Source organism: Musca autumnalis, unplaced genomic scaffold, assembly GCF_047663935.1.
Source record: "Musca autumnalis isolate F117 unplaced genomic scaffold, ASM4766393v1 scaffold_1, whole genome shotgun sequence".
NCBI classification, from domain to species: domain Eukaryota; kingdom Metazoa; phylum Arthropoda; class Insecta; order Diptera; family Muscidae; genus Musca; species Musca autumnalis.
This window is the reverse complement of record NW_027411644.1, coordinates 324,113,075-324,137,116: the sequence shown is the minus strand read 5'-3', so window position 1 is coordinate 324,137,116 and position 24,042 is coordinate 324,113,075. Positions and strand designations below refer to the sequence as shown.

The window sequence follows — 24,042 nt, the reverse complement described above, 5'->3', positions numbered from 1 at the left end:
CTTTGAGAAAGGGTCTATAGAAGCACCCTTTCTTTGAGAAAGGGTCTATAGAAGCACCCTTTCTTTGAGAAAGGGTCTATAGAAGCACCCTTTCTTTGAGAAAGGGTCTATAGAAGCACCCTTTCTTTGAGAAAGGGTCTATAGAAGCACCCTTTCTTTGAGAAAGGGTCTATAGAAGCACCCTTTCTTTGAGAAAGGGTCTATAGAAGCACCCTTTCCTTGAGAAAGGGTCTATAGAAGCACCCTTTCTTTGAGAAAGGGTCTATAGAAGCACCCTTTCTTTGAGAAAGGGTCTATAGAAGCACCCTTTCTTCGAGAAAGGGTCTATAGAAGCACCCTTTCTTTGAGAAAGGGTCTATAGAAGCACCCTTTCTTCGAGAAAGGGTCTATAGAAGCACCCTTTCTTTCCGAAAGGGTCCATAGAAGTACCCTTTCTTTCCGAAAGGGTCTATAGAAGCACCCTTTCTTTGAGAAAGGGTCTATAGAAGCACCCTTTCTTTGAGAAAGGGTCTATAGAAGCACCCTTTCTTTGAGAAAGGGTCTATAGAAGCACCCTTTCTTTGAGAAAGGGTCTATAGAAGCACCCTTTCTTTGAGAAAGGGTCTATAGAAGCACCCTTTCTTTGAGAAAGGGTCTATAGAAGCACCCTTTCTTTGAGAAAGGGTCTATAGAAGCACCCTTTCTTTGAGAAAGGGTCTATAGAAGCACCCTTTCTTTGAGAAAGGGTCTATAGAAGCACCCTTTCTTTGAGAAAGGGTCTATAGAAGCACCCTTTCTTTGAGAAAGGGTCTATAGAAGCACCCTTTCTTTGAGAAAGGGTCTATAGAAGCACCCTTTCTTTGAGAAAGGGTCTATAGAAGCACCCTTTCTTTGAGAAAGGGTCTATAGAAGCACCCTTTCTTTGAGAAAGGGTCTATAGAAGTACCCTTTCTTTGAGAAAGGGTCTATAGAAGCACCCTTCCTTTGAGAAAGGGTCTATAGAAGCACCCTTTCTTTGAGAAAGGGTCTATAGAAGCACCCTTTCTTTGAGAAAGGGCCTATAGAAGCACCCATTCTTTCAAAAAGGGTCTATAGAACCACCCTTTCTTTCCGAAAGGGTCTATGGAAGCACCCTATCTTTCAGAAAGGGTCTATAGAAGCACCCTTTCTTTCAAAAAGGGTCTATAGAAGCACCCTTTCTTTCTGACATGTCTGGGCGGGGATGAACCTATTCATTAGGTGGTTTGGCCTGTAGCATTCAAGCAAATGTTGACATCCTCATGTAAGTGGCCCACTGAAGACATGAGGAGGCACCCTATTGCTGTTCTCAACGCTGCATTCTGGCAAATTTGCCAGTTTTTCCATTGCGTATCGCTTAAGCTGGCAAACCACACTTGCGCCTCATAGCTTACCACAGACCAAGGTTTCTTTGTCTGCTTCTCATGTTCTGCGGGCTAGGGATTTGAGGACCTTGTACCTGCCTCTCTTCTTTTCGCTGAGAGCTGCGGCACATGCGGATGACATATACATGCTGTCGAATGTGACGACCAGGACTTTGGGGAAGTTCGTGGTCGGAATTATTGAACCGTCGACCTGCACTCTCAGTGGGACCTTCAGTTCCGCCGTCCATGTAGTGAACAGCGTGGCTGTTGACTTAGTGGCGGATATTTTCATATTCCTCGAGTGAAAAAAACTCAACAAGATCAATGAGATAGGCGGTTATCCTGACACAAATGTTATCAACGATGAGCCATGATGGTACAATCATCATCACCAATGCTGTCGAGAGGGCGTCGAATTGTGGAAGGTAGAGTTTACATTTTTCCAGACGTATCACCACTCTTTTTGAACTCCCTGTTTCATTCTACGGGGTTTGGAGAGGGCGTCGAATTGCGGAAGGTAGAGTTTACATTTTTCCAGAAGTATCACCACTCTTTTGAGAACTCCCTGTTTCATTCTACGGGGTTTGGACTTATTGTTTCTGAATTCCACATATAACTGGCAATCACACATATAGTTGGTGACCCAACATTTCAAGCATGGCCGGAGGGTAGTCTTCTCGACATCCTCGAAAATCTTAGTATGGCTGACAGTATCAAAAGCTTTAGTCAGGTCCAATGCTATCATCACTGTTCTGTGGCACTGTCTGTTCGGCTTGAGGTTAATACACATGTGTGGAAATTGCGTGCAGTGCTGTTGTGGTACTATGTTGCTTCCGGAACCTGTGTTGATAAGCCGCAAGTGGATAACACATACGTTTTTATATTTTTATATGAAAAAATAGATATTGTTGGAACAACCATATATTTGAAATCACTAGGTTTTAGAGACAACATATATGGTTGCTTTTTCCTGCCTTGTTCATTCCGGAAATAACTTTTTTCTCTCTGAATTCGTTTGATTAAACGATTATTTGCCTTTGGGTGTGATTCAATTAACAATTGTCTGTGTTGTGATGAATAATTGTCAGTATTAGGTTCAAGATTTTCAAGTTTTCCCTAATTCTAATTTAACATAAGCCAAATCAATTATTATTTTTTTCTAATATGGATCACCCTAAATTACGTCTCACTTAAATGTATTACCACCCTTGATCTCCTTTCCCAGTGACTTCACCAGACACTGTGTAAAATTGTTTCAATTGCCGTGTGTGGGATGGATGTTCTTGGTGTTGGTATGGAATGGTATGTGGGTTTGCAAATATGTATTTATGTATGCATGTATATATGTATGGAGTTGTATGAAGGTATGCGCATATATAAATTAGGTAAGTAAGGTAGTAGTAGTAAGTAATACGTTTATATATAGAGAGAGAGAGAAATAATATGGTATGAACAAATCATCTCTAGGGTCTTACTCGCTGGCTTGTGGGAATGTCATGCCGGTAAATGAAGGTGATAGGGTTTCGGTATACATCTCACACCCTGTACCTTGAAGATAATCATTTTGCCAGGCCTGAGTATCTGGAGACTGAAAGTTAAATATACAACAAAGTTTTGCATGATTATGAAATTTGTTTTGGTTTTCAAGGTGGTTTGTTGTTGTTGATTGGTTATTTTTGGTTGGTTGGTGGGTGGATTGATTGATTGGTTGGTGGTTAAAAACATTTCTATTTTTTTGGGTTATTCTTTTGAATGGGACCAAATGATGATATTCGAAAAAGGTTTTAACATTTTAATGAAATTCATAATTTTTTCAAATACAATTTTCTTTCGATTTTATTTCTAATGATGATTTGTGATTGTGACAACAGGTCATTGATGTGATCACTTCTTACATTGGCCATGGGGGGTCACAACAGGAGCACACAATACAAGAAGAAGAAGAAAAGGTAAATGGTAAAAAGCAAGAGAATTGTTGTTAAACATTAGACGCATTTGGGTTCGTTGGTTCTCTTTAAAACAAACAACCGTTTCCGTTTTTTGGTTTGATTTTCTAGAGGGGTAGTAGGACTGGGTAAGGTTGAAATTCCAAATATGTGTATGTGCATATCATCATCATCCTCTGTGGTTGTGAATCGTTTGGCTTGGAAACCATGCTCTTAACCAGACTAATATAACACAGTTTTTGGTTTGGATTCGCATTTTTTGTTTTTAAAAATATTTTTTGTTTGTTTTGGCTTTCTGGGTCGATAAAATGAATAGATAGTTGGTTGGGTTGGTTGGTTGTTTTGGCAACGAAAATTCTGTACACTTGCAATAATAACATAACAAAAACAAATTGGCATATTGAAAAGCTTTGGGCTTAATTAATTTGTTGTTTTTGTCTTTTTTTGGTTTTGTTTGTTGCTGCAGCCTTAAATTAACTATAGCACTAACCCTAGGTGTGTGGCTTTGTATGTCCTTAAATAGTTATTATATTTTAATATAATGTGAAATGGATATTTTTTCTATTCGCAAACAAAAATATATTTGTTCTTGATGATTTGAACATGAGAGAATGCCTGACGTACGTGTGCATCAAAATGTTGGATGTTTTATTTTGTAATCAAGTCTAATAGATGAAAATTGTCCATACCAAAATATATCTACACCAACCTGTTGCCATGCACTAAAATTACACGAAGAGTAGTAAAGGGTTGATGGAATATACCTATGAATGTATAATGCTCAATATTTAGTAGTAAATGCATTATGTATGATATTTCGTAAGAATTTTAATAAACTTTTCCGCACTGAAAAGTAACGCCTTACACCCTTGTTTATTTAAAAGCTGTTTTTATAAAAAAAACATTGTCTGTCAGTCGAACTGTTAGTATAAAAAATAAACAAAAATTGTTTTTTTTAATGTTGGTTTATTTTCGGATATTTCGACCATCGTCCAATGATGATGATGGTCCGGTAATTGTTGGAATGGTTTTCTTAATTCCCTTCTGTTGATAAAAATTATTCAATTTGTCCAGCAAAAAATTGTTTATTACAACAGCTTTTATGCTAAAGAAGGTATATACATACATTTTTTGGTAAACAAATATAAGTTTTTTTCTTTTTTAAATCATATCCCATAAGTAATTAAAGTTTGGCATGGGGACGTCATGGGAAAGAAATACTTCCTTAAATTTGCTTTTACGTGCATATTTAAGCTCATATCGATAGTCGAAAAACCTGAAAACTTACGTCCTATTTTTAGAAAAAATTAGTTGAATTTATGTTTATGTTTAACACTCCACATTTCTGTAGTTTTTCTTTGTTTGCTCTATGCTTTTTTTGAACAACCGAACTTCTGAATTTAGCCAAACAATTACACACTATACCACCCTAGGATTTGTAGTCGGACCCACAATCTCTGCGCCACCGTACTCCTTACTTACTAACTACTTAGTAAAGAGTGAAGTAAGTAGTTATGTGTAAGCCATAATATATGTACTACCTTGTAATGAGGAGGGCAATGAGCTTCCATTACTCGGTAATGCAGGAAGTGATGACATGTGCCTACCAAATTTTTGCTGGTATGAAACGAAAACGGAAGCAAATTAAAAAAGTATCAGTCGGTTTTGTCGACAAAGGTGTAACCTCAAAGATGTAATGAGGAGGGCAATGAGCTTCCATTACTCTGTAATGCAGGAAGTAATGACATGTGCCTACCAAATTTTTGCTGGTATGAAACGAAAACGGAAGCAAATTAAAAAAGTAGCAGTCGGTTTTGTCGACAAAGGTGTAACCTCAAAGATGTAATGAGGAGGGCAATGAGCTTCCATTACTCTGTAATGCAGGAAGTAATGACATGTACCTACCAAATTTTTGCTGGTATGAAACGAAAACGGAAGCAAATTAAAAAAGTAGCAGTCGGTTTTGTCGACAAAGATGTAACTTCAGCCTGTGTGAATTAAAACATTCATCTATAGACAATATGTAATCCAATAACGACTATATTAAGGAGGATTTCAGATTATGTGGCCCACTTTGGACGTATGAACTTGTCGACAAAAATATATATTTGAATTAAAGCTCAATCGTTTTGCGGAGGAAGTATATGAAGGAATGCATCGGCATAGTTTATTTTGGAATTGGATCTTATTTGGTTTTGGACCACTATGTTAGGAAGCAAGGACTTGTCCACGAAAAACATGATAACTCTGTAAATAGGACCACAAGCAGTAGCATCGGTATCATTTTCCACATCCTAAACTGCACTTTCAGAAAAATGTTGAACTTTTGGGGGGATGTACACAATGGAGACCATTATTTTTTGGGAGGTACCCGAAGAAGTATACCGATATGGCTCATTTTCGAACTTATACTAAGTTTCGTCAAAATATTATGGAGGCAAATTTTGGACCGAATCGGCTGATCCGTTAGAGAGTTATCGTGCGCTCCAGCAAGACAGACGGACGGAGCATGTCCCTCAAAAATAACGTTATTGACAGCTTCAAATTTCTTCCGTCCACAGCCAAAGGACGGAGAGGGAGGATTGCTTTAATTGCTATAGAGCCCTACGAAGCAAAATACAAATCACTAGGAAGTCTACGGGCGAAAAAACAAAACGTTGATTCATTGAAGGAATTGTTTTACGTCACCAGACCGTGGTCCTCAATAATGAAATTAAAGAAATTATTTATTGAATGAATTAATCATGGACTAAGTGATATCCAACCAATATACTACGATCGTCCACTCCTTCCGGTACCTCCCCCGCAAAAGTTCGAAAATGTTCGGAAAATTTGTGCGCACGATAACGCTTGAAGGGAGTAACCGATTTGGTCCATACTTTGCCCATCGTGAAACGTGTACCAGACTTAAATAAGGTTTCAATATAGACTCAATCGGTCCACTCCTTCGGGTACATCCCACACAAAATTTCGGAAAATTTTAGTTTAGGGCCATCTCTCGAATTGCTTTGATTTTTGTTTTAGCAACTTGTGTTCACTGCCCTCCATACGACGATACAAGTTTCATCAGGGGCAAGTCCAAACTTCCTGAGCAAATAGCCTGAAAGTTGCAAAAAAAACCCCTATGACAACGTGTGAGGTGGTTGGAGCGCAAGATAACTCTCGAACGGATCTGCCGATTCGGTCCAAAATTTGGCCTTAGTAATATTTTGTCCAAACATAGTTTAGTTTGAAGATAAGCCATATCGGTCCACTCCTTCAGGTACCTCCCCCACAAAAGTTCAAAAATGTTCGGAAAAGTTATTCGTACGGTAACTCTTGAAGGGAGTGGCCGAATTGGTCTATACTTTACACATCCTAATATATCTACCAGATATAGATCAGGTTCAAATATGGACTATATTTGTCCACTCCATCCGGTACCTCCCACACAAAATTTTGGATAAGTTCACTTTAAGACCTGATATTGAATCACTTTTATTTTTGTTGAAGCAACTTGCATTCGCTGCCTCAATTACGATGGTAAAATTTTTTTAGGGGCAAGTCCATACTTCTTGAACAAACAACCCCCTATGGCACCATATGTTGTGGCTGGAGATCCACTTCCATAACGGTCAATGTCGATCCATTCCTTTTAGTATCTCCCCCGCAAAACGTTTGATCTTTAATCTCATTCAACATTTTTGTCGGTTCAAACGCCCAAAATTTTAAAGCGCCCTAAATACAAACGTATTTTGGGAAAAATTGTTTCAATATACACAGGCTGAGGGTATATCTCTGTCGGCAAAGCCGACTGATACTTTTTTTACTTGTTTTTACTATTTTTTCGATAACATAAAGGAACACATTTTATGGTAGTAAAAAATAGTAGTTTCTTGCAGGTTCTTGAACAGAGCAACAGTCATCAACCTTGTACATAGGCTTTGACACGATCAAAAGTATGCCTCATCGAAAAAGTTGTTTTGGAGCCCAAGTATGTTTGGGCTAAATACGAATCTTTTTTGGATTCGATATAGACCTGCTCGTCTATCTGACTGGCTGAGGCGATAATTATCGAACGTAATATTCGTAATATTTTGTCCGATCTTTAATCAACTTCGAGGATGGGCCTCTTAAAATTGTTCGCAGAAGTGCAGCGGTGCAATGTTGCAATTTTTCGGGTGCAAGTCTACATTTTCTGATATAATGGCCCAATTGTTAAAAAAACCTTTCGGCACTTACTGAAATAAACTAAAACTTATGAATTCGAACTTAACCCTGCGTTTACAAATGCCAGTATTGGCAAGACAATAGCAAAAATACCCAGTTGTTCAATAAATAGCAATTGCCTACTTTGACATGGGCATGTAACTAGTTACTCATTGATCCTAGTTACATTACACCCAAAAATGGCACACAAAATAGCCTATAGCCTGATTTTGTCACTGAAAATGGGCTTCCCTGCTTATCACGTCAATATACTAGTTACAGGTAATGCGGCGTGTAATATATTGACTATTTTATAGACTACCGATGGATAGTGTAATCGACAATGTGTCTCTCTTGTAATCTATTTTCCACATTATTTCTTTTGTAACAAAATAGAAAAAAATGTCTGTCATATTGTTTATTCATAATTAAAAAACTTATTGATGCGTTTGTTGTGAAAAAATTTAAGATGCCAAAAAAGAACGTGTTACGAGCTAAATCATAGAAAGGATGAACAATTTAAGAAGAATATTTATAATATATCTGTGGTAAGTATTGATATCTATCTTGACGGAATACATTATCGCGTCATTTCATTAAACTTGTATACGAGTACATTTTATTTCAGAAACTTTTGAATGATATGAAGGACCCACGAGAAAAACATTCCAATGACCAAATAAACATAAGTCGCTGTATCAAGTAGTAACGCTTTAGTTCCAGTATCAACGATCAATATGGACCTGTTATATCCATAAGTATACAAGATTATATGGTCATTTGTAAATTTTTTGCACACCATGCAATAAAATAAAGTGTGGCGAATACATACAGTGGCGGCCATATAATTAAGAACGACATCGTATTAAAAAGTATTTGACTTGCTACGTTCCAAATATTTGAATATTTATATGGAACAAAATTTGTAAATAAAGTACACGGTAAGCACTTTCAAATAAAGCCAAAACATGTTATAATTCTCCCTCGTTTATACGAAAGAAACCACGATTTATTAAAATAGTCATAAATCGACCTGGCCACATAATTAAGAACGATATAAGTAAAGGTTACTTTAAGGTAATTTTCATACACAATATGTGAATATATGGTTATGTATTTTAGAAATCGGTTACTTTGATTCATTTTTAGTATCAAATGTCCTTCAATGGTACATATTATTGCGTCTAAGTTTGATAATTAGGGCATACCTAACGTTTTCAAAAATTTGCCCATAATTTGACGAATTTATTTTATTTTTGGGATCTAAAGCCACAGTTTTGGCTTCCTCTCATTCCCTCGATGACGCTCTAAACGATACCCTGTGATTGTCGTTCCATTGTCGGCGCTTACTTACCCTTAAATTGGCTTTTAACCCACTTCTTTGAGTCCTTAACGAGGAAATTGTCTGGGAAATAGTTTCGTAAGAGCCATTTCCACCTTATAAAGCGGTAGGATGTTTGTCTGAAGGTAGTAGAGAGGAAATGAAACAATAATATAAGGTCTATACAAAAATTGGAAGAATTCCACACCGAATATAACATTAATTAACATAATGTTTTGAATGCTCGAATTCCACAATAATTTTGTGTATGTACATCAGACATTAGTTTATACAAAAATTGTATTTTCATCCATAAAAATTATTGATTTGACTGGTTTTGATATTAATATGAGCTTCATTGATTAAAAAGTCTTACATAACTATGCCTACCACACCCACAAAGACATTGTGCAATGAAATCTTTCAAAATATTAAACCTTTCATTTTTGTTCGGTGTACCGTTAGGCCAATTTTTTGTACAAAACGAATTTATTTTTTTATTTCCTGTCTACTATCTGCAGACAACAATCCTGCCGATTTATAAGGTGGAAATGGCTCATACGAAACTATTTCCCAGACAATTTCCTCGCTAAGGATTCAAAGAAGTGGGATGAAAGCCAATTTAAGGGTAATTAAGCGCCGACTATGGAACGACAATCACAGGGTATCGTTTAGAGCGTCATCGAGGGAATGAGAGGAAGCCAAAACTGTGGCTTTAGATCCCAAAAATAAAATAAATTCGTCAAATTATGGGCAAATTTTTGAAAACGTTAGGTATGCCCTAATTATCAAACTTAGACGCAATAATATGTACCATTGAAGGACATTTGATACTAAAAATGAATCAAAGTAACCGATTTCTAAAATACATAACCATATATTCACATATTGTGTATGAAAATTACCTTAATGTAACCTTTACTTATATCGTTCTTAATTATGTGGCCAGGTCGATTTATGACTATTTTAATAAATCGTGGTTTCTTTCGTATAAACGAGGGAGAATTAAAACATGTTTTGGCTTTATTTGAAAGTGGTTACCGTGTACTTTATTTACAAATTTTGTTCCATATAAATATTCAAATATTTGAAATGTAGCAAGTCAAATACTTTTTAATACGATGTCGTTCTTAATTATATGGCCGCCACTGTACTTATATGCATTTACCCATTTATCTGACTTAAACTTACTAGTAATTTTGGCTATAATTTCTGACTACCGAATTGACTGGTTACTGGTAATGCAATGAAGGGACAAGTGGCTTTCCCAAGACTATCGAATTGGCTGGTTACAGGTAATGCGATGAAGAGACAATTGCCTTTCATACGACTATCGAATTGGGTGGTTACTGGTAATGCAGTGAGGAGACAATAGACCCCTTCCTATGACATCCCCATGTTAAATTCAGTCTATGGTCTCTCGGTCATGGTCAGATCAATTTTTAATGACAGCTTTGCTCAAATAATCTGTTGCTTGTGGCCTTCATGGAGGCAAAAATGATCGGCCACACTTGCAACCAATCAATATTTGAGCAAAAATCTTCAGCCGAAAATCCATAGTTTTGAATGTATTGTTTGATGCATAATGACTTTAATAATCGATTTTTGACTGTTCAACAACCAAAATGTTCGTGGATGACTGCATCAAACAATAAATTCAAAACTGGCTTTGAGCAAAGCTGTCATTAAAAACAGCTTTAGGCGATCAGTTTTTAATGTCAGTTTTTATCGAGTGGTGGCTGTCCCAAAACCAAAATGTTCGCGTATGACTGACAAACATGTACATATCAAACAAAACATTCAAAACTGATTGAGCGCATCCCGCTCTAGAATGGTATGCTGTATAGTCAACAATGTGCCTAAAAACTCTAAAATAGTCATTTAGTCGACTTATCTTAAAAGCATATATCGATCGAAAACACAAATTTTTTATTTGAAAGAAAAATCGAAAAGTCCACTTTTTCTGTAGAATACGTATCCCTAGTGCGTTTGATCCAAAAATCCCACTGAAATAGTATACTTTCAATGATAAAAAAAAGAATTATATTTTTTGTGCAGATTGTGTTGATTGGACCCGTCATTGGATCAGTGGAAATAATAAGAACCACTGTTTATGATACCTACTCCACAAACCCCAAAAGATTTACGTTGGAAGCTTACAAAAGTTATTTTGTTGCCCACAAACATTTTGACTAGGGTGGTGACTTTTTTACAAAGACGTTATATTTTTTATATTTAGAATTACATCGTACATATCAGGTGATTCGATAAATAAATCTTCCGCAAAAACCAGTTTGGATCTTTAAGATTTTTAAATCATTTTGTGTTTTCGTTTTTAAATTTTGCTGGAGTCGGAGTTGAGTCGAAAAAAATAACTCGACTCCGACTCTGGGCAATTTGTTCTACAATATTAAAAGCATAATAATAAATTCGGGACACCAATTAAGCAACCGGTATACTACACAAATTTAGAGAACGATTCACAGGATATTTACTGGCCTTTGAAGTCTAGTCTTTACAAATTACAAATTGAATGTCCAGAATATTTTTGATCCAGTTGATCCGTTATTTTCGTTGTAAGCAAAAATAATGTCGTTCGAATTATAATTGGACATTTAACGTCTTTTATATAAGCCCTTCAAGCCTTCTCTCAGAAGATCTACTGATCTTCTCACAGAAATCTGCTGATCTTCACACATTGTCTTTTGTGAGATGTCATCCTTGTCTGCTATTAAAGGACCTGTTGGACTCCTATGAAGGACATTCTGTTCGCTATGGGAAATGTTTTTGATTGCACTGTGACCTAAAATGGAAGTTAAGGTCTGGGGGTAGAAAATTCATGTTTGGAATGAAAGTCCGTATTGAATATATTAAGAACTCCAAAGGGCCCATAGCAGAAGTTTCTTAGTTATGACGTAAAGATTTTTTTATTGGCCCCCAATAATGCTTGAGTAAGTAACATTATATCTTTGTTTGGCGATATTGTTTCATCATTTTGAGATTAAATGTTTTCAGATAAATAAAATGAAGAATTCTTTTGTAGATTATTTTGTCATTCTAGCACAGTTCCTTCCATGTCTTTTTTAGTGTTGACCTGAAAAATAAACACAAGATCAGATTTTCCACATGAAAAAAATCTACTGAAATGTTCCTCAGAAAATGTTGGTAAGGACATCAAAATCTAATAATTCATCGATCATTTTAAGGGGTTATGTCCACTTACAAATTTTACAAAATCGAAATTTTTTTATTTGCTCATTTTTGAATATGTTGAAAAAAAAAATTCGAGTCGATCGGACAAAAATTAGCTGAGATATGAGCGTTAAAATAGAAAATTCATTCTGATTTGTATGTAACATCGAAGTTTGAAACGCGGTTTTCTCAAAAAGACATTTTGGAATGCGGTGCCCACTGTAGCTCGAAAACGGATGATCCGATCTTCAAATGTTTTGTGGGATTATTATACATATAAAAAGATTGTGCTTAAGCTAGAGACTTTAAAAAATTTGAGGGATTTATGGCGTAAAAACTATCCATTTTTTAGTAAAAATCGAAATGCTGACTTCGACAGTTCACAATTTTTCAAAAATGGATATTTTTTAATTCCGTTTCGCTTCAGTACAAGTTTATTAGGTTCTTAATGATCCCACAAAAACACATGCTGATCGGTTTATTCGGTTTCATGCTACAGTGGAAAAATCTTCTAAAAACCTTAATTATCAAATCTTTTTTGTCCGTTTTATAACCAAAAACGTATTTTTTAAGCCAAAAATTGAAATGTTGTCATTATCTGTCCACCATTTGCGTCAAATCGAATATCCTTATCTTTGTTAAGCCCACACAAATATATGACAATCGGATTATTAGTTTTCGAGCTAGAGTTGGCACCGCAAAACGCTTTAATAAAAACAGGGTTTCGTAGACAGCCATTTGTACAAAACTTCTTAATATTTTTCAAAAAAAATTTTAGAAAGCAGATTAAGTTATGCTCTTTCAGATGAAGGGAAAAATCTATCACAAACGTTTCGTAGTTTTCAAGGAAAAAATCCATTTTAAAACCTGGCCATGAATTGCTTATAATTTTTACTGCATGTATTCCATATGATTTATATTGCCCCATCATTTTCACATAGTCTTGTGCCGGACTAAATGAAAATGTTCATGAAAATGTTTTGAGCTTATGGGTAAGAAGGGAGAAAGGGATTTCCTTCACATCCTCTCTCTCTCCCAAATGTTAAAAAATGTTCATGTTATATTTTCAATGTCTGACCCAAGAGATGTTTTCTCATGAAGAAAAGTTCCTCCCAGAATATTCTCGTGCAAAAAAAGGTAAAACCTACATATAATTTCAAACTTGTATTTTGTTGCTATTTTTCAATGTAAGATTCAGTAGAAACAATATAGATATGAATTTTACTTGATATTTATGTTCTGTAGTTAAGAATTATATTAGAACGGTTAATTAGCCTATATGGGCCCCAATATACGAAAAAGTTAAAAATTTGTGCACATTTTATCAATTTTTAGCGGTATATGAATTAACTCTCGGATTCGACCCGGAGTCGGAGTCGTAAAAAAATGGTCGGTAGTCGGAGTCGACCCAAAATACTTCGACTCCGAAACCCTTACGAATGAATTGAAAAATTGTTCTAACAGAAATAGGCCGAAGGTTTAGAACGTCAATAATAATTCAGTTCAGCTACACTTCACATATGAAAACTATATCAATAAAATTATTAAAAATATTCCATCATCTTTTTACCACAACTAAAATATATTTATATGGAGAGATTATGCCTCAAAACGAAATTCTCTATTGAATAACTTGTTAACAAAATTAAATGTTTATAAGAAGAAAACAAGGTATATTTTAATTATTTTAACATCCAACATTAATGCACCACATAAAGATTTTTTTCGAGGGAGTTGAAATAAATATGAAATATTCGAAAATGAAATTTATGGACTTCATTTAGCAACGTCTAATCAGTAGTAGCAATTAAGAAAATATGCAAAAGAGCATAAAGTGTAGTGAAAATGAGATATATTCCATAATTTATTATAACACCCTCGAAAAGAATAGTAAGCATTTCATTTATAAAAATAAATGTACACATTAAAATACAATAGAATAAGTTAAGTATGTAAGTATGTAGTAAATTATGAATGGTGTCATAGTAATTGTAGTTAACAGTATTAGTAAATAGAGTAGATGATAAAAAACAAAGTATGTATGTAGGTATGTTGATAAAAACAATAAATCAAAACTAAAAGTCTTTCAATAATAACAATAATAATAATAAGTAGAATGACAATAATAATAATAATAAGTAAGTATGTATAAGAACAATAACGATAAGAGAACTAAATACATGAAGAAAAACATTTTCTTATTTCTTATTTATATTTCCTTTTTGTTGTTGTTTTTGTTTGAACTTAATTTATGGTTTTTTTTGTTAATTTTTTATAGAGCAATACAATTATAATAAAAAGCTGTTTCACAACATTGAAGGCAATCAATTTTCTCTTTTTTTTTGAACATTTATGAAGAAACATAAATAATATATTGTTTATTTGAAATAGACAGCAATAATTTGTTTCATACTTTGTTTTTTTAATAATTATTTGACAATAATTACAACAATACAAATAAGTTGATGTTGTTGATTTGTTTGTTTGAGGAATGTACAAAACACATTATTTTTTGGAAAATTTGTACAACAATGGAAAAAGGGAGAAATGAAAATAAATGTTATGCCATGTTTTTGAGCAAAGGTTTAGGAAATTGACGGCTTCATAAGTTATACATATTCCCTTACAATATTATTACGGCATGGTTATTATAAATTCACCTTTGAAAATTTGAAATTACACTGACAAACATAAGTTCTGTCGATATTATCCATATACGAACTAGATTTAACTGTAATCACTGCTTTCGATAGTTACGGTATTTACCAACCATTTGGTTTGGTTACGATTTTTTTAAGAGATTTTGGACCACTTTTCAGAAAGAATTTACACTGAACCAAAAATGTTTCATTGATTTTGAACCAACGTAGAGCTTCATCGAATAAATGAAAAGTTTCATTAAATAACAATAATGAGTTTTTTCATTATTCCAATTAAATTTCCTCAACTATGCAATGATATGTCTTTATTAATTCAATAAGGTAGTTAGAAGTTACAATTCTATTATTGCTATGTAACTTTCACATTTATCCTATGCAACAATAATTAAAGTCATTTTTAAAATCAAACTTTGAACTGAAACTTTGAAACTCAACGAAACTTTTTCATTAATACAATGAAGTCATACGTTGTTTCAAAATCGGTGAAAAATTTAATTGATACAACGTAATTTTCTTTGAGTGTACTTGACCACAGGGAATACATTCGGTAAAATTTTTCTAACGATACCCGAATGTCTTTAAACTACACATAAGCGAACAATTTTAATGTTTATGAGGGGAGTTCCCGAAATTGTTTTTCGATTTAGATCTTCTTGGAAATTCATGTATGCTTCGAAGAAATTGTAGGATGTGCAGAGGGGTTTTTAGATCTTTTGAGCCATTATCTGAGGAAGTGTGGACTTGCGCCCTCAAAAGAACGTGGCATGATAATAGGGCTGCGGAAACGATTCAATATATGTCCTTAAACTGCACTTTTGCGGAGAATTTTAAAATTATGTGTGGGAAGTACCCAAGGGAATGGGCCGATTTAGTCCACATTCGAACCTAACCAAAGTCTGAAGGAAATATTACGATATGCAGGGATTGGACACGTTATTTGGTATTCAATATCTCAAAAAATACGATTTGTATAAATAAGCCCAAGGTCACACACACTAGAGTTCTCCGTTTGTCTGCCCGTCTGTGGAAATCACTCTAGCGCCTGAAAGGATTGAAGTAGGTGGTCAAATGTATTGTAGAGCCGCAGTCATTTTGGTATTGAAAATGGGTTATATAGGTCCACGTTTTGATGTAGGCCCCATACAAAGACACACGTGAAGGGTCAACGCTTTAAGGAATTTTGAAGGTATTAGCCCCGCTTGTCCTCCGATTTGTTGTTGTAATTTGGTATTTGTATTTCCATTTCAACCAAAATCATTTATATAGGTCCACGTTTTAGTATAAGCCTCATATAACGTGACGCATCACATTTAGGGATTTTGAAGGTATTAGTTCCATATGACCGCCGAATTGGTTGTAATGTGGGATTTTCTAAGAAAAGTGTTTCACAAAAAAACAGCCTATATAGGTAGACGTTTGGGTATAGCCCCCATATAACGATATACTCTCAGCTTTGGGTTAAAGAGGGTATATACACTTTGATAAGACCAGAAATGTGCCTCATCGAAATTCGTCCAAACATACTTGGGGTCGTATGTTTGAACGAAATCTGTTTCCGACAATTTGGAGTCGATTGAGCAATATCTGTCCGTCCTTTAGTCTATCTGGCTGGTGCGCACGATAAATCTCGAAGGAAGCAACCGATTGGGTCCATCATTTGGCATTCGTAATTTTTTGTCCTAATTTAGTTTAAGTTTGAAGGTGGGTTACATCGGTTCACTCCTTCCGGTACCTCCCCCTCTAAAGTTTAAATTTTTTCGCTAAGATGATGTGCACCCTAACTCTCGAAGGGAGTAACCGAATTGGTCATAACTTTGCATATGCTAATATTACTTCCAGACATAGATCAGTAGTGCGATTCTCTAACTCATTTTTTGAGTTACCGACAAAAATCGGTAAAATTAAAACGCAAAATTATGAATAAAAAGTTCAAATCAAAGTTGACAACAATCTTGCAATCGGTAGAAGTTTGCTTTTTATTTGTCTCTAACTTACCGAAAAACATGGGTAACTGTCGAAATTATAAGCATTTTATTTTTACAGACAATTGTCGTTAACTCAAAAAATGAGTTAGAGAATCGCACTACAGGTTCGAATATGGACTATATCGATCCATTCGTGCGGATGCCTTCCACACAAAATTAGGAAAAAGTAAAGTTTAAGATGGAGTTTCACCTAGTCGTGTTACAGGTTGCAATATGGACTATATCTACGGTGACCAACCGTACTCTATTATAGAGTACAGTACTTTATTTTAGGTATACGTGCTATATATATTTTTTTAAATTACTTAATTTGTCCTCTATTTTCGTTGGGCGTACTCTATGTTCTCTACTTTTGATTTGTTTTACAAACGCACGTGAATATGTGAATACCTAGGAAATTCGATGAAATGAGTAAACCCTAGGCAGAATCTTGTGTCGTTAGAAGACCTCCAAAAGTCTTCTGATGTCTATAGAAGACCTCCGATCTTCTGTTGTCTATATAAGACCTATAGAGGTTTTCCTGTTGTCTTTAGAATACCTCCAGAGCTTTTCTGATGACTTTAAAAGACCTCCAAAGGTCTTCTGTTGGCTTTAGAAGACATGCAAAGGTTTTTGATTGTCTTAAGAAGTCCTCCTAAAGTGTTCTGTTGGCTTTAGAAGACCTCCAAATATCTTCTGATGTCGTTAGAAGACATCCAAAGGTCATCAGTTGCTCTTAGAAGACCTCCAAAGGTCTTCTTTTGTCTTAAGAAGACTTCCAAAGGTCTCCGGTTGCCTTTAGAAGACCTCCAAAAGTGTTCTGTTGGCTTTAAAAGACCTCCATCTTCTGATGTCCTTAGAAGACCTCCAAAAGTCTTCTGTTGGCTTTCGAAGACATTCAAAGGTCTTTTGTTGTCTTAAGAAGAGCCCCAAAAGTGTTCTGGTGGCTATAGAAGACCTCCAAATATCTTCCGATGTCCTTAGAAGACCTCCAAAAGTCGTCTGTTGGCTTTCGAAGACATGCAAAGGTCTTTTGTTGTCTTAAGAAGAGCCCCAAAAGTGTTCTATTGGCTATAGAAGACCTCCAAATATCTTCTGATGTTCTTAGAAGACCTCAAAAGGTCTTCTGTTGGCTTTCGAAGACATCCAAATGTCTTTTGTTGTCTTAAGAAGACCTCTAACGGTCTTCTGTTGGCTTTAGAAGACCTCCACAAATCTTCTGTTGTCTTTAGAAGACCTCCAAAGGTCTTCTATTGACCAAAGGTCATCAGTTGCTTTTAGAAGACCTCCAAAGGTCTTCTGCTGTCTTAAGACGACTTCTAAAGGTCTCCGGTTGCCTTTAGTAGACCTCCAAAAGTGTTCTGTTGGCTTTAAAAGACCTCCAAATATCTTCTGGTGTCCTTAGAAGACCTTCAAAGGTCTTCTGTTGGCTTTCGAAGACATCCAAAGGTCTTTTGTTGTCTTAGGAAAACCTCCAAAAGTGTTCTGTCTGTAAAGTTTTTTTGTTGTCTTAAGAAGACCTCCAAAAGTGTTCTGTTGGCTATAGAAGACCTCCAAAGGTCTTCCGTTGGCTTTCGAAGACAATCAAGGGTCTTTTTATACCCTCAGCCTTTAGGCTAAGGAGGGTATATACACTTTGATACGATGAAAATGTGCCTCATCGAAATAATGGTTTTAGACCCCAAGTATTTTTGGACGAAATGTGTTTCAGACAATTTGGAGTCGATCTAGCCATGTCCGTCCGTCTGTCTGTCTGTCCTGCTGGCTGGAGCGCACGATAACTCTCGAACGGATGAACCGATTCGGTTCAAATTTTGGCTTTCGTAATATTTTGCCCAAACTTAGTTTAAGTTCGAAGATGAGCTACATCGGTCCACTCCTTCCGATACCTCCCCCACAAAAGTTCGAAAATGTTCGGAAAGTTTGTGCGCACGATAACTCTTGAAGGGAGTGACCGATTTGGTTCATACTTTGTATAGCGTAAACTTTCTACTAGAGTAATATGAGGTTCCAATATGGTCTCAATAGATCCACTCCTTCGGGTACCTCCCACACAAAATTTCGGAAAAGTTCAGTTTAGGGCCATCTCTCGAATCGCTTTGATTTTTGTTTTAGCAACTTGTATTCACTGCCCTACATACGACGGTACAAGTTTCATCAGGGGCAAGTCCATACTTCCTGAGAAAATAGCATGAAAGTTGCAGAAAAACCCCTATGACACCGTGTGAGGTGGTTGGAGCGCAAGATAACTCTCGAACGGATCTGCCGATTCGGTCCAAAATATGGCCTTAGTAATATTTTGTCCAAACATAGTTTAAGTTTGAAGATAAGCCATATCGGTCCACTCTTTCGGGTACCTTCCCCACAAAAGTTCAAAAATGTTCGGAAAAATTGTTCGTACCGTAACTCTTGAAGGGAGTGGCCGAATTGGTCTATACTTTACACATCCTAATATATCTACCAGATATAGATCAGGTTCAAATATGGACTATATTTGTCCACTCCATCCGGTACCTCCCACACAAAATTTTCGGATAAGTTCACTTTAAGACCTGATATCGAATCACTTTGATTTTTGTTGAAGCAACTTGTATTCGCTGCCTCAATTACGATATTAAAAGTTTTTTTAGGGGCAAGTCCATACTTCTTGAGCAAACAGCCCGAAGAGTGTAAAAACCCCCTATGACACCATATGTTGTGGCTGGAGATCCACTTCCATAACGGTCAATGTCGATCCATTCCTTTTAGTATCTCCTCCGCAAAACTTCTGATCTTTAATCCCAATCAAAATTTTTGTCGGTTCAAACGCCCAATTTTTTTAAAACCACCTAAATACATACGTATTTTGGGAAAAAATTGTTTCAATATACACATGCTGAGGGTATACCTCTGTCGGCAAAGCCGACTGATACTTTTTTACTTGTTTTGTCTTAAGAAGAGCCCCAAAAGTGTTCTGTTGGCTTTAGAAGACCTCCAAAAATCTTCTGTTGTCTTTAGAAGACCTCCAAAGTCTTCTATTGGCCAAAGGTCATCAGTTGCATTTAGAAGACCTCCAAAGGTCTTCTGTTGTCTTAAGGAGACCTCCAAAGTTCTCCGGTTGCCTTTAGAAGACCTCTAAAAGTGTTCTGTTGGCTTTAGAAGACTTCCAAATATCTTCTGATGTCGTTAGAAGACCTCCAAAGATCTTCTGTTGTCCATATTAAGGCCTCGTCACATAAGAGGATTTCTGGCTTAATCAATTATGTTGCATGTTCTTCCGGCTTTAAGTCAAAAGTCAAAGCATACGAAAATCGTGTTTCAGCACACATTCAGCCGCGTAGAGTTGCCGCATCTCTACGCGGCTGAATGTGTGCTGAAACACGATTTTCGTATGCTTTGACTTTTGACTTAAAGCCGGAAGAACATGCAACATAATGAATTAAGCCAGAAATCCTCTTATGTAACGAGGCCTTAAGACCTATAGAGGTTTTTCTGTTGCCTTTAGAATACCTCCACAGCTTTTCTGATGACTTTAAAAGACCTCCAAAGGTCTTCTGTTGGCTTTAGAAGACATGCAAAGGTCTTTTGTTGTCATAAGAAGACCTTCAAAAGTGTTCTGTTGGCTTTAGAAGACCTCCAAATATTTTCTGATGTCCTTAGAAGACCTCCAAAAGTCTTCTGTTGGCTTTCGAAGACATTCAAAGGTCTTTTGTTGTCTGAAGAAGAGCCCCAAAAGTGTTCTGTTGGCTATAGAAAACCTCCAAATATCTTCTGATGTCCTTAGAAGACCTCCAAAGGTGTTCTGTTGGCTTTAGAAGACCTCCACAAATCTTCTGTTGTCTTTAGAAGACTTACAAAAGTGTTCTGTTGGCTATAGAAGACCTCCAAATATTTTCTGATGTCCTTAGAAGACCTCCAAAGGTCTTCTGTTGGCTTTAGAAGACCTCCACAAATCTTCTGTTGTCTTTAGAAGACATCCAAAGGTCTTCTATTGACCAAAGGTCATCAGTTGCTTTCAGAAGACCTCCAAAGGTCTTCTTTTGTCTTAAGAAGACTTCCAAAGGTCTCCGGTTGCCTTTAGAAGACCTCCAAAAGTCTTCTGATGTCTATAAAAGACCTCCAAAGGTCTTCTGTTGTCCATATAAGATCTATAGAAGTTTTTCTGTTGTTTTTAGAATACCTCTAGAGGTTTTCTTATGTCTTTAGAAGACCTCCATGGCATTCGAAGACACCCAAAGGACTTTTGTTGTCATAAGAAGACCTCCAAAGGTCTTCTGTTGGCTTTCGAAGACATCCAAAGGTCGTTTCAGAAGACCTCCAAAGGTCTTCAGTTTACTTTCGAAGACATCCAAAGGTCTTTTGTTGTCTTAAGAAGACCTCTAAAGGACTTCTGTTGGTTTTAGAAGACCTACAAAGATCTCCTGTTGCCTTTAGAAGACATCCAAAAGTCTTATGTTGTCTTTAGAAAACCTCAAGAGATCTTCTGTTGTCTTTAAAAGACCTCGAAATGTCTTCTGCTGTATATAGGAGACCTCCAAAGGTCTTCTGTTGGCTTTAGAAGACCTCCAAATATCTTCTGATGTCTTTAGAAGACCTCCAAAGGTCTTCTGTTGGCTTTCGAAGACATCCAAAGGTCTTTTGTTGTCTTTAGAATACCTCCAAAGATCTCCTGTTGCCTTTAGAAGACCTCCAAACGTCTTACGTTGCCTTTAGAAGCCCTTAAGATATCTTCTGTTGTCTATAAAAGACCTCGAAAGGTCTTCTGCTGTATATAGGAGATCTTCAAAGGTCTTCGGTTGTCTTTAGAAGACATGGAAAGGTCTTCTGTTGACTTTTGAATACCTCCAGTGGTCTTCAGTTGCTTTGCTGTTCTTTAGAAGACCTCGAAAGCTTTTCCGTCCTCTTATTTTGGCGTGTAACTTTTTACATATTTGTATATGTACTCTATTTTCATTCAAAAATATTGGTCACTGTAACTATATCGGTCCCGCCTTTCGGGTACCTCCCACAAAAATTTTGGGAAAAGTGCAGTTTAACAGCTCATTGCGGATCGTTTATGGAAATTAGTTTTGAGATAATGGAAATTAGTTTTCCAAAAAGTTCTTCTTATGGGGTCCGTTACGAAGGCGCATTTTTGTTGTTGTCGGTAACAAGTCCATACTTCCTGAGATAGTGGTCTAAAACAAAAGCCAACTAAACTGGGTAGTACCTAAGATAACACTTGACGGGTCCAAACGTTGTACATTGTATTATTTCTTAGAGTCTCCAATTATGGCCTAATGACGACTTCATCGGACCAGTCGTTCGGGTACGGTATAAGAACTCATCTGGGATCGTTTTTAAATTTTTGTCAATAACTTTTTCGAGAGCAAATCCATACTTCCTGAGAAATTGGCCCAAAAATTCAAAAAACCCCTATAGACGTCAGCAGTATTGTGTTGTTTCATTTCCTTAGGTCCGAGGCAGATGGTATATCTCTGTCGGCTCTGCTGACTGATATTTTCTTACTTGATATCTACATTTTCGGTCTTAATTGTATGTTATTTGTCATTTATTGTTCCTAGTAGTCAAAAAATTCCATACCATCCCATTGAAATGGCTGAAATTTGGTATTTAGTCTTCGCTTGGGCTACAAAACTTTACTCCAGTAATTTGTTGGAGCAGGCCAACGTTTTGAAATAGCGCCCATAAAACGCCACTCTCCGATTTTTGGAATCTTTAAGGTTTTAACTGCATCATGCAACCGAAATTGCTGATATTTGGTATTTAGGCTTCGATTGGGATATAAACTTTTCTACAGAAATCTGTGATATATCCCCCATTGAACGGTGCCTCTGGATTTTGGAAATTATCTAACCAAAGTAGCGGAAATTTGGTATAAAGTCTTCGATGGGGTATTAAAACATTCCAACAGAAAATGATCGCTACAGGTCCACTTTTTATATACTCCCCTTAGAACGTTACCTCCCGATTTTCCGTATTTACAGTTTTTAGCGTCATTGTTCTCACACACATTATTTTGTCCTTTGGAGCTATATATAATATATTTGTGCACAAAATTTTCGGTTCACGTTTAAGTATAGCCCCCGTTGAACGGTACCGCCCGATTCTCAGCTGAAATATGGTTCTAATATAAATTATAGTGGAGGGTATACAAAGTTCGTCCCGGCCGAACTTATCGCCCTTTTCACTCAAAAACATGGCATAGTAACGGAAATAAAACTAAAAAATAGTTCTGTACAAACGAAATGATTTTGAAATAATAAGCTTACAATTGTTTCAAATCAAAACTAGAAAAATTAAAACTTAATTTTAGACAAACCATAACTTAAAAATTCCAAAGAACTTAACTAAAGACGCTCAAACAAAGTGTAGGTAGTTTTTTTTCCTTAAGAAATGGGGTAGGGGGATAGAGAGGTGTGTATAATGTTCTGTTCCATAGACATACAAGTAAGTGTATAATTCATACGATTCTTATAACATCTTATTTTAAATAGGCGTATTATTTATTTGTTTATTTGTATTTATTTGACAAAAACAAATGCCTGCGCATTTTGTTAACTTACTCAGTGGCCTGAGCAAAAGGTATCCCGATAAATGTCGGACTCAAGGTTTCTGTGTACATTTCCATGCCTGTGCCACGTAGATAATCATTTGTCCAAGACTGCATGTCTGGCGACTGTAGCGAATCAATTAGAATCAGTAGATGTTTTATTTTGTTTGTTTTGCTCAGTTTTTAAGTTTTCAAAATATTTAAAATAAGTTTTTTTCTCTTTGCTAGCGAATAGAAATGTCAACTAAGAATTGGCAGCAAAGAATCTGTGTGGATCAGAAGTTCTTGTTTTGTTCCTGCTAATGTTTGTGATAATGTTTGTGGTGGTACTGCTAAGATTAGTATTTTCTGTTGATTCCCGCCATCCTCAGGCGGGAAGGCGGTATAGATGTGATTTAGATGTTCATGAGAGTGTGTGAGTTCAACTTACCGTTTTAAAGGAACGCATGGCAAACAAATTGGCCATCATGGTTGAGAATCCTGGCGCCAAACAGCTTTGTGCGATAAAACCCAGCTTCAGTTCAGCCAAACAGATGACATCATCACCCTGTTTCCAATCCCACGATGGGATATTTAGTAAATAGGCCTACAAATGGATGTCACAAAATTACAAATAAAAATTGAACAATTTTTTTTAGTTTCGTTTCATCGAAATTACGAATTGAACATTAACAACATCAAAAGCCGGTTACGGAACAACTTTCGACAACTTTCCGGAGAAGTTGTCACTTTTCTACTGGAAGGATCAATGGCGCATTGTAACAACGAGTATTTAGATGGATATGTGGTATTGAGTTTATATTTTTAAATATTTTTCGCATTGATCTCAAGATCGGTATTAAGAAAATAAAAAAAAAACACATAGGGAGGGGGGAAAT

At 36.1% G+C, this 24,042-nt stretch overlaps 1 protein-coding gene across 50 annotated transcripts in view; it reads right to left on the bottom strand.

The window, feature by feature from the left end:
• The window catches only part of slo (calcium-activated potassium channel slo), a 297,333-nt gene that overhangs the window by 73,087 nt on the left and 200,204 nt on the right, over positions 1-24,042 (bottom strand). For 30 of the 50 annotated variants that reach the window (XM_073962670.1, XM_073962671.1, XM_073962641.1 and 27 more), the window contains exons 12-13: positions 23,595-23,750; positions 2,837-2,949 (exon numbers count right to left, since the gene is read on the bottom strand). In XM_073962670.1, the coding sequence (XP_073818771.1) occupies positions 2,837-2,949; positions 23,595-23,750 (269 nt within the window). Of the gene's footprint in view, positions 1-2,836; positions 2,950-23,177; positions 23,291-23,594; positions 23,751-24,042 lie in introns of all 50 variants that reach the window. The other 20 variants (XM_073962642.1, XM_073962622.1, XM_073962635.1 and 17 more) reach the window with 1 other exon arrangement.